This window comes from Equus przewalskii, chromosome 3 (genome assembly GCF_037783145.1).
Source record: "Equus przewalskii isolate Varuska chromosome 3, EquPr2, whole genome shotgun sequence".
Lineage (NCBI taxonomy): Eukaryota > Metazoa > Chordata > Mammalia > Perissodactyla > Equidae > Equus > Equus przewalskii.
In genome coordinates, this window is record NC_091833.1 from 112,651,440 (window position 1) to 112,669,140 (window position 17,701).

General features: G+C 43.0%; 1 protein-coding gene across 13 annotated transcripts in view; it reads right to left on the reverse strand.

Moving 5' to 3' along the window:
- Positions 1-17,701, reverse strand: part of STX18 (syntaxin 18) — a 128,114-nt gene that overhangs the window by 16,722 nt on the left and 93,691 nt on the right. For all 13 annotated transcript variants that reach the window (XM_070613259.1, XM_070613272.1, XM_070613268.1 and 10 more), the window contains one exon: positions 1,995-2,110. In XM_070613259.1, the coding sequence (XP_070469360.1) occupies positions 1,995-2,110 (116 nt within the window). The remainder of the gene's footprint in view (positions 1-1,994; positions 2,111-17,701) is intronic.

Below are 17,701 nucleotides of genomic sequence, written 5' to 3' on the forward strand. Positions count from 1 at the left end.
CTAATCCTCTTCCTCTCCCAGAAGTAACCCGTTATCGATTTGATGTAGCTTCATAGACTTTATCTAAGTATATTCACATCCAAACAGACAGGCAATGCCCTGCCTCCTCCACCTCAACCCAGAAATAATACCTAGTTTTGTGTGTGTGGTGGTTCGTTTTTCACAAAGAAATCAGTGGTAACACACTGTTCTAAAACTTGCTTTTCGTGACTTAACAATGTATCTTGGAGATCATCCTATGTCAGTCCACACAGATCTACCTCCTTCCTTTAAATTGCTGCAAATATTCCATTGCAAGCTTACACCATTCTTTACATAACCATAACTCCACTGATAAACCTTTGGTTGTTTTGGGTTTTTCACTAGTATAATGGTACCATGTGCCAGTCCATGCTCTGCATGCACACTGGTGTACTCCAGGATAGATACCTGGATGTGACCTGCTGACTGGCAGTGTAGGAACGTTTGAATCTAGAGAACTTTTTGACCATTATCAACATAAATGTGGTGGATCCTCGATGAAACACACCATTAGCAGACGCTCTCAGGAAGGGCTGGGCTGCAGCTTAGAGAGGCCTGTATGGCAAGGGGGCGGGTGGGAGCAGGGGGGTGGGTGGAAGGGAATGCTCTGCAGTGGAGACTGTAATGAGGTCTCTGTTTCTAAAGGTGACTTGTTTCTGGTGTCTCAGCGGTGTCTCTGGGCTTGTCAGTGGGCTGCCAAGTACTCAAGGGCAAATAGTGCTGCTTTTTCTTTTCTTCCTCAATCTCAGTAAATTTCCCGTAGCTGATCTCAGCCCCTCAAGATGAGCAAAAGTCCAGAGTTTTTGTTCTGAGACTGATAAGGGAAAAGGACATCATGACAGTACCAATCTAGAGAAAGCAGATAGGCAGACCATGTGTACAGAGGATGGGTATTTGGGATACATCATCACAAAAAACTCCACGTCATCCCTGACTTAGTGCAAGTTTAAAAAAATGGGTGGATGGCTGATTTTACCAGAACTGTTACCATATTTATAAAAGACAGATTTATGTATAGTTTTTATATAACAAATATATATATATAATTTATAAATTAAAGACATATTTATAAAAGACAGGTTGAAAACACCTTTAGGAACTGAGGCGGTGTTTTCTGAGATGGGAACACCCGTACTTTTCATGCATCCCACTCCTGGCCTTGGAGCCCTCTGTCTCCTACTTGTCCTCATGATGGTATCTATGTCAAGCTTCTACTTTTTTGTTTTTTAAGGATAAGAACACTAAAATTAAAAACTGAAACACTGTTCACATCAGAACCCAGCATAAATTGGGTAAAGATTCACCCCTAAGTTTTCTTGTAAGAATTTTAGAGTTTTACCTCTTAGATTTGGGCCTTTGGCCAATTTTAAGTTAATTTTTGTATATGGTGTGAGGTAAGGGTTGAGGTGCATTCTCCAGTTTTCTCAGCACCATTTGTTGAGGAGACTGTTCTTCACACCCTTTGTCAAAAGTCAGTCGACTGTGGGCACAGGGTTTTATTTCTGGATTCTCAATTCCATTCCATTGATCTATGTATGTATGTTTATCCTTGTGCCGGTGTCACACTGTCTTGGTTACTGTAGCTTTGTAGTAAGTTGTGAAATCAGGAGGTGTGAGTCCCCCTACTTTGCTCTCCTTTCTCAAGATTGTTTTGGCTCCCCTGAGTCCCTTGCGCTTCCCCCTGATTCTGAGTCTCCAGTCCCCACCTGACTGGCACACAGTGATGTCAGGCCCTTTCTCCTGGACCCTGCCAGCTCCCAGGTGACTGGGGAGGTCCTCCTGCCCTGCCCCAGCAGCAGTCAATAAGATCCGACTGTGAGAGAAAAAACGCTGTTCCTCCATGTTTCCTTTGCTTTAGGCAAATACAAACACTACAAGATATCTGGGATTGTGTGCCTTCTTTTCTCTGCTTCGCATTTTTGCCAACATGTCATAAGGAAGAGATGCAAGGCAAGACTTTGATTTTAACTTACCTGGATATTCCTCAGTGATAGGCTTTTCTTCAGAGTCTTTTGAAGGATTCTGTGAAACTTTCTCAGAAAACATGGATTCTTTTGTTTTTGTATTTGGTTCTGGTTCCAGCTTAGATCTAAAAGGAAACAATTAGCAGTCATAAAATTTACTTATACAACAGAGTTCTTTCTTGACAACAGAAAGGAGTCACACATGGCCCCTGCACAGCTGTTCCTTGCAGTCTACCAGGGAGCAGACGTACAGCCTCTGGGGCCAGTGACCACCCCAACGCAGCTCTCAGAGGGCACTTATCACAAGGGACTGGTGTCACTGTCTGCAGGGTGAGGGCCACAGCACGCCGGGGAGAGGGCAGCCAGTATGTGCTGAAAGAGAACGTACGAGCCCGCTCCACGTACTGACACCACTCTCAATGTGTGAGCAGCAAAAGCCGACTGTTCCAAGTTCAACAAATCCAGAAGCCGGTCGTTTTACACCAATGAAAAGTATTGGTGAATACACACAAGTGTGTTATGTAATATACATAAGAAATATCTTAAAGTAATTTAACTATAAAAGCACAAATCCTTTTCTTTTCTTATTTTTAAACTGGTTTTCCAATATCTTTTTTTAAACACTGTATGTGTTTTGTTTTTTGTTTTGTTTTGTTTTGTTTTGGTGAGGAAGATTGTCCCTGAGCTAACATCTGTGCTAATTTTCCTCTATTCTGTATGTGGGGGACTACCACAGCATGGCTTGATGAGCAGTGTGTAGGTCTGTGCCTGGGATCTGAAACCGTGAACCCCGGGCTGCTGAAGCTGATAAAAGCACAAATCTTTAACTATCCACTGGATGGAACCGACCCTGTCTCAGGAACCAAGGCCTCTGCCCTTGGCATCTGCCTCAGGACACCTCCCAGAGCAGTGGTATTGTTCACCTTCAGGGCCAGGCTCCATCTCACCTACTCAGAGAGTCAGGCCCTCTCTGTCTTTCCCCTCTCAAACAGGCCCCTTCCTTACTCTGTACCACAGCACCGGTTTGTCTTCTTCATGGCGGTCACTGACATCTGCAATGACCTTGCTAGCTGACTTGTTTACTGTCTGTCTCGCTCCACTGGAGTGCACGCTCTGAGAGCAGGGTCCTTGAGTTTATAAGTCGTGCTTGCTGCAGAGCCCCAGATCCTACATGAGTGCCTGGCATTCAGTGTTTAATAAATATGGTTGAATGAATGACATTTTATAATTGTCAGTAAATGGCGAATAGGAGAAAAAAAGTTTCAGTTATAAAACAATGGGCCTTGTAATAGCTTTATTGGAATCCACCTAGAACTATGAAAAGTATAGGCAGATTGCTAAAAAGGGCTATGATAAATTCATATTACTAGGCAGAGAGACTATAAATAAAAAGAACAATGTAAATACAGATAAGGATGATATTAATGCCAGCTAACACTTACTCAGGGCATATTACATATTGGGCATTTTTCTAAGCACTTTATATGGATAAATTTATTTAATGCCACCCCTCCCTATAAGGTAAGTACCAGTATTAATGACCTTTTTACAGAGGAGGAAATTGAAGTATATGGAAGTTAGGAAACTTGCCCAGGTCACACAGTTACTAAATGGCTGGGCTGGTATGTGACCTCAGGGCTCAGAGGCCACGGTCTTAACAACTACTCCATGGAGAGGAGATTCCACCCACTACGTTCCATGAGAAAGGACTTCTGTGGCCAACTGAGTCTGAGAAAACCGAGTCAAAGCTAGACAGGTATTTTATGCTACAACTTTTCAGAGCCTTTAATATACTAAAATACATTTTGAATTTCCAAAAAGGACGTCTTTTGCAAATAATCTGATTGCAGGGATCATTTTCATAGAATTTTTCCAAAAGACTAGTGTTCCAAGAAAGATTCTTTAGGAAATGCTCCTCTCCAACACCAATAAAAGAATTCTCAAAAGTAACTATGATATCGGGGCTGGCCTGGTGGTGCAGCAGTTAAGTTCGCTTGTTCCACTTCAGCGGCTCAGGGTTCACCGCTTCAGATCCCAGGTGCAGACCTAAGCACGGCTTGTCAAGCCATGCTGTGGCGGGCATCCCACTTATAAAGCAAAGGAAGATGGGCACGGATGTTAGCTCAGGGCCAGTCTTCCTCAGCAAAAAGAGGAGGATTGGCAGCAGATGTTAGCTCAGGTCTGATCTTCCCTAAAGGAAAAAAGGAAAAAATTTTTTTAAAAAGTAACTATAATAACAATCTTCCTAACTGTTCCAGTTACTAGGGTTGAGTAACAAATCACTCAAAAACTTAGTGCCTTGAAACAACAATAACAATTCACCATCTATCAGCGTTTCTGGGATCAGGAATTTGGGAGCAGCCTGGCTGGGCAGTTCTGACTCGGGGTTCTCAGGAGGGTGCAGCTGGGACCTCATCATCTGAAGGCTTGACTGGGGCTGGAGGAGCTGCCTCCAAGGAGGCTCTTTCACATGGCCATGAGGTGGTGCCGGCTAGGAGCCTCACTTCCTCTTGTTGGGGCTGTGTGAGTGTGTTACTGGCATGGCAGCTTGATTCCCCCAGAACAAGCAGTCCCAGAGACTATAGCAGAAGCTTCAATGCCTTTATAACTTAGCCTCAGAAGCCATACATTGTCATTTCTGCCATATTCTACTGCCCAGGAAGTTGCAATGGTCCACTCAGGTTCAAGGGGAGGGAACACAGACCTCACCTCTCCTTTTCAATGAAGCAGTGACATCATCACATTTCAAGAAGAGCATGTGGGATGGGATACGTTTGGATGCAGCCATCTTTGGAAAATACAATCTGCTATTCTAAGTATCACAAATTGCACAAAGATATAGTTACAGGATATTCATCAGAGCACTGTTTATAATAACAAAAAAATGACTTAAATCTTCATCAAAAAGTACCTGGTTTCCAGTTAGAAGATAGAACGAAAGAGAAAATCCCATTTGCAACAGCCAAAGCAAAAGAAAAAAACTAAGAATAACAATAAAAACTGCAGCACACACCAACTTAACAAGAAAAGTCCACAATCCATGTAAGAAACTCAAAGACATTCTTGAAAGAGACAAAAATATATTGTAACAAATGGAAAAATACATTACATTCTTGGATAGAAAAAGGAAATATCATAAAGATGTTAGTTTTCCCTAAGTTAATTTATAACCATAATGTGGTCCCATCCTGAAGTCAGACAAGTCAATTACGAAATTCATGTGGAAACATGCAAGAATGGTCAGAATAACTGCAAACAAATCTTGACCTCTAGTGAGCGATCTGCACGCTGAAGCATCTAAGGGGAAGTATACTGATGTTTGCAGGGCTAAATGAATAAACAGAAGGATAGATGGGTGAAAGAAGCAAACATAGTAAAATGTAAATGGTAAAATGTAGGTGGTAGGTATACAGTGTTCGCTGTCAAATCTGACTTTGCTAAATGTTTTAAAATGTTTATAACAAAATGTGGTGGGAGGTTGGAGAGAAGAATAGCCAGGAAAATTCTAAAAAAGAAAGTGTGATATTAGAGCATGAAAAGATTGATAGACCAATGAAACGGAACAGAAAAATCCCAAAATAGACTCAGTTGTGTATAGATATTTAGTATACAATAAAGGTTTAATAAGTGGGGCTGGGATAAATAGGTAGTTACATGGTAAAAGGATCAAAGTGTTTCCTTTCCTTACACTGTACACCAAGATAAATTCCAAACGCATCAGAGATACGGACATAAAAAATGAACCACACATGTGAGAGAAATATGGGTGAATTCTTCTGTAACTTAGGAGTGGACAAAACTTCACCAGGACTCAAAACCCAGAAGCAATAAAGGAAAACACTGCTAAATTTAACTACATAAAATTTTTTAAATATATTTTTTTGCATGACAAAAAATACCATAAATGGTGGGCGATGTTGACAATCGGGGAGGCTGTGGGTGAATGGGGACAGGGGATACATGGGAATTCCCTGTACTTTCTGCTCATTTTTGCTGGGAACCTAAAACTGTTCTAAAAAATAAAACCTATTAAAAAACAAACACCATAAGTAAAGTAAAAAGAGGATGAAAGACAGCAACACAACAGCACACTAGACAAGAGAGTTCAGAGAAAAACAAAAGCAAATAGCTGTTTAACATGAAAAGGTGCTTAATCTCATAAGATAACACGTTACAACCTACACTAAGACACCATTTCTTGCCTAGTGTGACTGGCAAAAACAACAAGTTTGAAGACATAGCGGTTGGTCAGGTTGTGGAGACGCAGGCACTTTCATATACTGATGGTATGATTGCCAAATGGCGTTAACTCCTTTGGCAGGGAATTTGGTAATATCTAGCAAAATTACATACGTACTTACTCTCTAACCCAGCAATCTCACTTCTATGAATCTATCCCAAAGATAAAGCAATAATATTAAAAGGTATGTGCAAGGCACATTGTAGCAATTTTGTAATTCAACTTTAATACACCAAAAGCCTGGAATCAATCCCTATGTCCATCCACATGGAACTGGCTGAATAAACTCTGGAGTACCACGGAGCTGTAAAAAGGAATGAAGAATCCCTTTATATACTGCTACAGAGCAATCAAGTGAGGCGGAGAAAAGTGTGTACAGAAAGGAACTTCCTTAATCTGATAAAACATATCTACAAAAAATCTACAGCTGACATCACACTTTATGGTGAAAGACTAAATGTTTTCCCCCAAGATGAGGACTAAGGTAAAGATAGAGTAGACCTGAACAAGCGAGGAGAAAGAACAATTACAAAACTTCCTCTGATATGGAAACCTAATAAAGATATTACTGGAAAGGAAAATTAGACAAATACCCTCATGCTCATAAATGGAAACATCCTTAGCAAATATATGCAAACTGAATTTAACAATACATAAAGACAACGCATCCTGACAAGTGGGGTTTATCCCAGGAATGCAAAGTTGCTTTAACACTTGAAAATCAATCAATGTCATACACTACATTAACAGAAAAGAAGAAAACCACATGATCCTTTCATTTGATGCAGAAAAAGCATTTGAAAAATTCAAGATACCTTTATGATAAAAACTTTCAGCAAACTAGGACTGGAAAGTGTGCAGGAAAGGGCTGACTCCACCTTCTTTGGGGGGCAGGGGAGTGTTCTGACTCTACACATCACAAAGAAACTGGCCCTGGGCCAGTGCCTGGGAGATAACCTCCAAGCTCTTAGAACATCCTGTCTGAAGAGAGTACTTTTGTATACCTGTGGCCTTGGACCGCACCAGACAGTTTATGCTAACAATGTGATTTGTGATGGGGGCCTTGGACCAAGCTGTACGAGTCTGACCTCTGGAGGGGCTGCAGACTAAGTACCTAAGGTCAGTTACTCAGGCGCTCCATGCCTACATGACTGTCCCTTAATAACCCTGGACACTGAGGCTCCAGTGAGCTTCCCTGATCGACAATATGCTGTACCTGTTGTCACCTATCACACATTCTCGTTGCTGGGAGAATTAAGTGCTGTGTGAACTACTCCACTGGGGGAGAGAGGACAACTAGAAGCTTGCATGTGGTTTCTCCTGGACTTTGCCTTACGTGCCTTTTCCCTTTGCTGATTTTAATCTGTATCCTTTCACCATACTATACCATAACCATGATCTAACAGCTTTTATGAGTGCTGTGAGTCCTTCTAGCAAATCACTGCACTTGAAGGGAGTTTTGAGAACCCTGGCAAAGAAGAGAATCCCTATAGCTAACATCACACTTAACAGTGAAGCATTAAAACCTTGCCCCTTAATCACAAAGCAAGGATGTCCACTCCAGCCACTTCTGCTCAACATGGTACTAGAGGTCCTGAGCAGGGCAATAAAGCAAGAAAAAGAAACAAGAGGTATAAAGATTAAAAAGTAAAACTATTGTTATTTACATATAGTATGATTGTTTATGTGTAAAATTACATAGAATTTACAAAAAAGCTATTAGAGCAAATCTGTGTATTTATTAAGATTGCAGGAAAGAAGGTCAATATACAAAACTCAGTTGTAGGGACCAGCCCCGTGGCTGAGTGGTTAAGTTCGTGCGCTCCGCTTCAGCGGCCCTGGGGTTTCACCAGTTCAGATCCTGGGCACAGACATGGCTCTGCTCATCAAGCCATGCTGAGGCTGCATCCCACATGCCACAACTAGAAGGACCCACAACTAAAAATACACAACTATGTACCCGGGGGGCTTTGGGGAGAAAAAGGTAAAGTAAAATCTCTCTCTAAAAAAAAAAATCAATTGTATTTCTATATACTGGCAAAGAAAAAGAAAGTTAATAAAAGAATACCATTTACAACAGCATCAAAAAATCTAGTAATAGGTGGGGGTCTCGTCAAGATGGTGCTGTGAGCAGACGTTGAACTCACCTCCTCCCACAAACACAACCAGGTTACAACAATTTTAGGAAGAATCACCCTGGATTGAAAACTGAAAACTGGATAAAAAGAACCCCCACAACAAGCGACAGTCCTGACAAAAGCAGAAGAGGCAGTAACTCCGGCCAGAGAGGAAAAAAGCCACCTTTGGGAGCAGCAGAGCTTCTCAGCTGGCCAGGCGGGAGCCAACCTAAGGTACGCAGCCCTCCCTGGAGGAGTGAGGTCTGGAGCGGGGGCAATACTGCTATAACCATCCTTCGGACTCAGGCAAACTGAGAGGGGTGGGTCTTACTGTCTGGCTTCGCTAGCTATTAACTGCAGCGCGGACACCCCAGAAAAGCTATCGGCCGAAAGCCGAAAAGATCCGGGTCTTAAAGGGCCCACGCACAAACTCACTCATTGCAGCAACCTAAAATCACCAGAGAGAAGGCTGACTGTCCTTTGGTGAAACGAGACTCACCTGGTGGGCTCTGGGGGCATCTTGGCGAGAGGAGGATCCTCTCCAGAGACTGAGACATTGGTGGGGGCCGTTGTTCTGAGCTGGTGCAGGCGTGCTGATACAGACACAGGTGGGGGCCATTGAGGTGCATCCCTTGGGCTGTTAGCCCAGGGGCCTGCCACACCCACTAGAGCACAGATTTAATCCAGTTCAGCCAGGGCAGGCAACCCGCCCTAGGGACTGGCCCCACCTAACAGCAAGCCCTCAGGCGACTTTTCAGCCTGCATTGACTGAATGCCTTGATCCTCTACAGGCAGGCAACAGAGTGGGGCAGGGCCTGTGTGAGGACCTGGTGAACTGTGGGGGGCACTGGGACAGAGGTGGGGCCTCTGCAGTGTGGCGGTGGGGTACACTCCAGGGGGTTGAGAAGCGTGCACGGACCAGGACTGTGCTGACAGTGTATGTGGTCCAGAGGGGGGTGAGGCTTATCAGAGGCAGAAGACTTGTGTTTCACAAATAGCCATAAAAAGGATCAGCCCCACCTTCCAAAGCCTGAAACAACTGAGTGCCTCCATGCCAAGGGCTAGCCCCTCTCAGCTGCACGCCTAAGAGAACTGACAACAGCCTTGTTGGCCTCAGGCCTATCACAACTGTACGCCCCTGAGCCTAGCAACCAGCTACACTGGGTACCAACCCAATTAAGAGGACAATTGCAATAAGAGTGTGCTAATAGGTGGGACCAAGATGGCGGAGTGAGTGGTCTTCTTAGTCTCTCCCCCGTCGAATCTACAACTAATTGGACATTCACCGATTAACAAAGGATACCCAGATAGCATCTCAAGACGCCTAAGAGTCTCGTACTACTATACATCGGAAGGCGGACGGACTTCCCCCCGGGAGGAGGTGGAAATGGGTGAAAACTCTCCGACCCCTGACCCCCGGACAGCCTAGTTCCTGCAGGAGGCTCGCTTCCAGCAGACTCCCCCTTCCAGCAGACTCCCCCATAGCATCGCCACACACCAAGGGCGGGAGTGGGCACTCACCAGCGGAGCGACGGTGGAAACAGGTGACAACAGCCCTACTCAAGGCCCCCGCGATTACACCTAAGCACAGGGGGAATCCCCAGGGTCCTGCACCCACCGGCAGGGAAGGACTCCGCTCGCCATTAGCAGGGAGGCCCAGCCCAGAATCCAGAACAAAGGGAAGCTCTCGGTGGGCAGATTCCCCAGCATGGCACCAGACCGCAAGCTGCTGCTGGGCCCACGGTCTCCGGCGCATGGGTCGGTGCAGGGGGCATCCAGACTTCCCGTGGATGTGCTTGGGGACAGGGTTGAAGCTCCAGCACCCAGCTCTGCAACTCAGGGGGAGGCTCTGGGGTCCTGCACCCCCCCGGCAGGGAAAGCCTCTGCTCACCATTAGCTGGGAGGCCCCGCCCAGAATCCAGAACAAAGGGAAGCTCCCGGCGGGTGGATTCCCTGGCACTGCACCAGACCGCCAGCTGCTGCTGGGCCCACGGTCTCCGGTGCACGGGTCGGTGCAGGGGGTGCCCGGACTTCCCGTGGACGTGCTTAGGGACTGGGTGGAGCTCCAATACCCGGTTCTGTGGCCCGGGGGGACGCTCCAGGGTCCCACACCCCCCCAGCAGGGAGGGCCTCTGCTCGCCATTGGCAGGGAGGCCCTGCCCAACAATTGGAACACCAGGAAGCTCCCTAGAGCAGAATTCCCCACAAGGCAGCAGCTTACAAGCCACCGCCAGGCCCACAGACTCTGGCCGTGTCCCAGACGAGGTAAGGGGCTCTCAGAGATCCTGTGAGAGTGGAGTGGGGCAGAGTGGAGCTCCGGTGAAACAGCTACATCGCCCAGGGGGGAACTCCAGGTTCCTACAGCAGCCTCAGTGAAAGCCTCTGCACAGCACTAATGGAGAGGTCCCGACTGGCAATCGCAAGGCAGGAAGGCCCTGGGGCAAAAGTAGCACAGCTAGGTGAGCTAACGACAGACTGCAGAAGATACCCATAGCTCTGCTGGGACCTATAGTGGACAAGTGTGATCTTGTGGGCTCTGTTAGGGACAAAGTGGCGATTATAGGTGATCCTGCTCCTGACTGCTGGGGAAGCCCACAATATCACTGCAGACCACAAGGAGGGAGCGCGTCTAAGTGGGCTGCAACAGTAGGCACCAGCAGCCTGAGGCCCCCTTGCAATTGCCCCCACAACAGACGAGGGACCCCACAGGAGCACTGAGACTATGAGGAGGGGTCCAGGTCCAGTCAGTAACAGCTGAAGGGTTCCTGGTTGGTGCAGTCTAAACAGCTGCCCCCCCCACCGACACACCAGTCGCAACAAGTGGAAGCAGCGACTAAACTCTATCTCTATGCGGAGGCACAAATACACGCCATCAAGCAGTATGAAAAAATATATTAAATCTCCAGAACAGAAGGAAAATGATAAACACCCAGAAAACAATCCCAAAGACAATGAAATCTATAACCTAAATGATGATGATTTCAAAACTGCCATTACTAAAAAACTCAACGAGTTAAAAGAGAATTCAGATAGACAACTCAATGAGTTCAGGAGCTATGTCAAAAAAGAGCTTGACACTATAAAGAAGAACCAATTAGAAATACTGGAGATGAAGAACACAATGGAGGAGATTAAGAAAAATCTGGACTCTCTCAACAGTAGGGTCGATAATATGGAGGACAGAATTAGCAATTTGGAGGACAGGAATATAGAAATGCTGCAGACAGAGGAGGAGAGAGAACTAAGACTAAAAAGAAATGAAGAAACTCTCCGAGAACTATCCAACTCAATTAGGAGATGCAACATAAGGATTATAGGTATACCAGAGGGAGAAGAGAAGGAGAAGGGGGCAGAAGGCCTGTTCAAAGAAATAATAGCTGAGAACTTTCCAAACTTGGGAAAAGAGACGTAACTTCAGGTGACAGAAGCCAATAGATCTCCAAACTTTATTAACGCAAGAAGACCAACCCCAAGGCACATAGTAGTGAAACTAGCAAAAGTCAACCACAAAGAGAAAATACTAAGGGCAGTCAGGCAGAAGAAAATAACTTACAAAGGAAACCCCATAAGGCTATCAGCAGATTTCTCAGGAGAGACCTTACAGGCTAGAAGAGATTGGAATGAAATATTCAAAACTCTGAAGGACAAAAACCTGCAGCCAAGAATACTCTACCCAGCGAAAATATCCTTCAAATATGATGGAGAAATAAAAACTTTCCCAGATAAACAAAAGTTAAGGGAGTTCATTGACACAAAACCTCCTCTTCAAGAAATGCTCAGGAAGAACCTCATGCCTGAAAAATCAAAAAAAGGAAAGGGGTTACAAAATCCAGAACAAAGGAGATAAGCAGAAGGACAATAACACAAACTAACAGCTCTCCATCAGGACAAAATGCAAAAGAACTGGAAAACAAGTGATAAAATGGCAACAGTAGGCCCCCACGTTTCAATAATCACTCTAAACATGAATGGATTGAACTCTCCAATCAAAAGGCACAGAGTGGCAGGATGGATCAAAGAACAAGATCCAACAATATGCTGCCTCCAGGAAACACACCTCAGCCCCAAAGACAAACACAGACTCAAAGTGAAGGGATGGAAGACAATACTCCAAGCTAATAATGAACAAAAGAAAGCAGGTGTTGCCATACTTATATCAGACAAAGTAGACTTCAAAGCAAAACAGATAAAGAAAGACAAAGAGGGGCAGTATATAATGATAAAAGGGACACTCCACCAAGATGACATAACACTTATAAATATATACGCACCTAACACAGGAGCACCAAAATTCGTAAAGAAACTTTTAACAAAACTAAAAGGAGACATCAACAGCAATACAATAATTGTAGGGGACCTCAACACCCCATTAACACCAATGGACAGATCATCCAGACAGAAAATCAACAAGGAAATTATAGAATTAAATGAAAAATTAGATCTGATCGACCTAATAGATATATATATAGGACACTTCATCCAAAAACAGCAGGTTACACATTCTTCTCAAGTGCGCATGGAACGTTCTCAAGGATAGACCATATCTTGGGAAACAAAGCAAGCATCAATAAGTTCAAGAGGGCTGAAATAATATCAAGCATCTTTTCTGATCACACTGCTATGAAACTAGAAATCAACTACAAGAATAAAGCTGGGAAAGGGCCAAAAATGTGGAGACTAAACAACATGCTACTGAACAAACAGTGGACTATTGAAGAAATTAAAGAAGAAACCAAACATTATCTGGAGACAAATGAAAATGAAAACACACCGTACCAAATTATTTGGGACGCAGCAAAGGCAGTCCTAAGAGGGAAATTCATTGCAATACAGGCTCACCTCAATAAGCAAGAAAAATCTTACATAAACAACCTCAAACGACACCTAACAGAATTAGAAAAAGAAGAACAAACAAAGCCCAAAGTAAGTAGAAGGAGGGAAATAATAAAAATCAGAGCAGAAATAAATGATATTGAAACAAAAAAGACCGTAGAAAGGATCAATGAAACAAAGAGTTGGTTCTTCGAAAAAATTAACAAAATCGACAAACCTTTAGCCAGACTCACTAAAAAAAAAAGAGAGAAGTCTCAAATAAATAAAATTAGAAACGAGAGAGGAGAAATCACAACAGATACCGAAGAAATACAAAGGATCATAAGAGAATACTATGAAAAACTATATGCCAACAAATTGAACAACCTAGAAGAAATGGATAAATTCCTAGATTCATACAACCTACCCAAACTGAATCAGGAAGAAATAGAGAATCTGAATAGACCAATCACAAGTAAAGAAATAGAAACAGTAATCAAAAACCTCCCCAAAAATAAGAGTCCAGGACCAGACGGCTTCTCTGGAGAATTCTACCAAACATTCAAAGAAGATTTAATACCTATCCTTCTCAAACTATTCCAGAAAATTGAGGAAGATGGAGCATTCCCTAACACATTCTATGAAGCCAACATCACCCTGATCTCCAAACCTGACAAGGACAACACAAAGCAGGAAAACTACAGGCCAATATCACTGATGAACATAGATGCAAAAATCCTCAACAAAATTTTGGCAAATCAAATACAGCAATATATCAAAAAGATTATACACCATGATCAAGTGGGATTTATACCAGGGACACAGGGATGGTTCAACATCTGCAAGTCAATCAACGTGATTCACTACATTAACAAAATGAGAAACAAAAACCACATGATCATCTCAATAGATGCAGAGAAAGCATTTGACAAGATCCAACATCCATTTATGATAAAAACCCTCAATAAAATAGGTATAGAAGGAAAGTACCTCAACATAATAAAGGCCAGATATGACAAACCCACAGCCAACATCATACTCAATGGACAAAAACTGAAACCCATCCCTCTCAGAACAGGAACAAGACAAGGGTGCCCACTTTCACCACTCTTATTCAACATAGTACTGGAGGTTTTGGCCAGAACAATTCAGCAGGAAAAAGAAATAAAAGGAATCCAAACAGGCAACGAAGAAGTAAAACTCTCGCTGTTTGCAGATGACATCACCTTATATATAGAAAACCCCAAAGAATCCATAGAAAAACTATTAGAAACAATCAACAACTACAGCAAAGTTGCAGGGTATAAAATCAAAATACATAAATCAGTAGCATTTCTATATGCTAACAATGAACTAACAGAAAAAGATCTCAAGAACTCAATCCCATTCACGATCGCAACAAAAAGAATAAAATACCTTGGGATAAATTTAACCAACAAAGTGAAAGATCTATACGATGAAAACTACAAGACCTTCTTGAAAGAAATCGACGACGACATAAAGAGATGGAAAGACATTCTATGCACATGGATTGGAAGAATAAACATAGTTAAAATGTACATACTACCTAAAGCAATCTACAGATTCAACGCTATCCCAATCAGAATTCCAACGTCATTCTTTACAGAAATTGAACAAAGAATCCTAAAATTCATATGGGGCAACAAAAGACCCCGAATTGCTAAAGCAATCCTGAGAAAGAAGAACAAAGCTGGAGGCATCACGATCCCTGACTTCAAAACATACTACAAAGCTACAGTAATCAAAACAGCATGGTACTGGTACAAAAACAGATGCACAGATCAATGGAACAGAATTGAAAGCCCAGAAATAAAACCACACATCTATGGACAGCTAATCTTTGACAAAGGAGCGGAGGGCCTACAATGGAGGAAAGAAAGTCTCTTCAACAAATGGTGCTGGGGAAACTGGACAGCCACATGTAAAAGAGTGAAAATCAACCATTCTTTTTCACCATTTACTAAAATAAACTCAAAATGGATCAAAGACCTAAAGATTAGGCCTGAAACAATAAGTCTTCTAGAAGAGAATATTGGCAGTACACTCTTTGACATCAGCTTCAAAAGAATCTTTTCGGACACCATAACCCCTCACATGAGGGAAAATAGAAAGAATAAACAAATGGGACTTCATCAGACTAAAGAGCTTCTTCAAGGCAAGGGAAAACAGGATTGAAACAAAAAAACAGCCCACTAATTGGGAAAAAATATCCACAAGTTATTTATCCGACAAAGGGTTAATCTCCATACTATAGAAAGAACTCACACAACTCAACAATAAAAAATCAAACAACCCAATTACAAAATGGGCAGGGGACATGAACAGACATTTCTCCAAAGAAGATATACGGATGGCCAATAGACACATGAAAAGATGCTCATCATCACTAATCATCAGGGAAATGCAAATCAAAACTACACTAAGATATCACCTTACACCTGTTAGAATGGCAAAAATATCCAAAACCAAGAGTGACAAATGTTGGAGAGGCTGTGGAGAAAAGGGAACCCTCATACACTGTTGATGGGAATGCAAACTGGTGCAGCCACTATGGAAAACAGTATGGAGATTCCTCAAAAAGTTAAGAATAGAAATACCTTATGACCCAGCCATCCCACTACTGGGTATCTATCCTAAGAACCTGAAATCAGCAATTCCAAAAGTTCCATGCACCCCTATGTTTATCGCAGCATTATTCACAATAGCCAAGATGTGGAACCAACCTAAGTGCCCAGCAACTGATGATTGGATAAAGAAGATGTGGTATATATATACAATAGAATACTACTCAGCCATAAAAAAGGACAAAGTCGTCCCAATCACAACAACATGGATAGACCTTGAGGGTATTATGTTGAGTGAAATAAGCCAGACAGAGAAAGACGAACTCTGTATGACTCCACTCATAGGTGGTAGTTAACATATGGACAAAGAGAACTGATCGGTGGTTGCCAGGGGAAATGGGGGTGGGGGGAGGGCACTAGGGGTGAAGTGGTGTACCTACAACATGACTAATAATGATGTACAACTGTAATTTCACAAGGATGTTAACTTTCATAACCTTAATAAAAAAAAGAAAAAATCTAGTAATAAATGTAACAAAAGATGAGCAAGACTTCTACACTGAAAACAACAAAATATTGCTGAGAAAAAGAAATTTAAAAATAAAGTTAAAGGGGCTGGCCCCGTGGCCGAGTGGTTAAGTTCACGCGCTCCACTGCAGGCGGCCCAGTGTTTCGTTGGTTCGAATCCTGGGCGCGGACATGGCACTGCTCATCAAACCACGCTGAGGCAGCGTCCCACATGCCACAACTAGAAGGACCCACAACAAAGAATATACAACTATGTACCGGGGGGCTTTGGGGAGAAAAAGGAAAAAAATAAAATCTTTAAAAAAATAAAATAAAATAAAAAAATAAAAAAATAAAGTTAAAGATAGAAGTAAGTGGAAAGATATACCATGACTGTGGCTAGATATTAAGATGACCATTCTCCCTAAATTTATCTATAGATTCAATATAATTTCTATAAAAATCTCAGGTTTTCTGAAGAAACTGACAAGTTGACTCTAAAAATGTATATGGAAATATACAAAGGATCTAGAATAGCAAACACAACATTGAAAACACAGGGATCTGGAGGACTTAGGCTAGCTGACTTCAGGACGTACTGCAAAGCCACAGTGACCCACACAGCGCGGCAGGGAGTAACGGCAGCCCAACCGAGGACACTCAACAGAGTCCAGAAACAGACATACGCATGTACGGTCAACTGAGTTTGATGAAGGTGCCAGATCAACTCAAGGAGGAAAAGAAAGTTTTTTAAACAAATATTGCTGGAACAAGTGGTTATTTGTATGGAATACAATGAAACTCAGCTGCATCGCACTCTTTCAAAAATTAATCTGAGATAGGTAATAGACCTAAATGTAAAACCTAGAATCATAATGGTTCTAGGAGAAAACATAAAAGAATATCTTGGTGACCTTGGGGTAGACCAAGTAAAAGCTGATAAACTGGACTTCCTTGGAATTAAAAGTTTCTGCTCATCAAAAGACACCATGAAGCAAATGAACAGACAAGGCACAGAATGGGAAAACATATCTGCAGCACATATCAGACAAAGAACTTGTCTGCAGGATATATAAAGAACTCCTACACAAGTCACCAACAAAAAGGCAGACAATCCAATCAAGAAACGGGTCAAAGACTTCAACAGACACCTCACAGAGGAAAATACACAGATGGTCAAGAAGCACACGAAAAGGTGTCCAACAACAGGAGGAAATAAAACCACAATGACATACCATGACACACACCCAGTAGAATGCTTTCAAAAACTACCAACACCAAGGGGCCAGCCCGGTGGTGGAGCTGTTAAGCTCGCATGTTCCGCTTCGGCGGCCCGGGGTTCACCAGTTTGGACCCCGGGTGCAGACATGGCACCGCTTGGCAAGCCATGCTGTGGCAGGCGTCCCACATATAAAGTAGAGGAAGATGGGCACAGATGTTAGCTCAGGGCCAGTC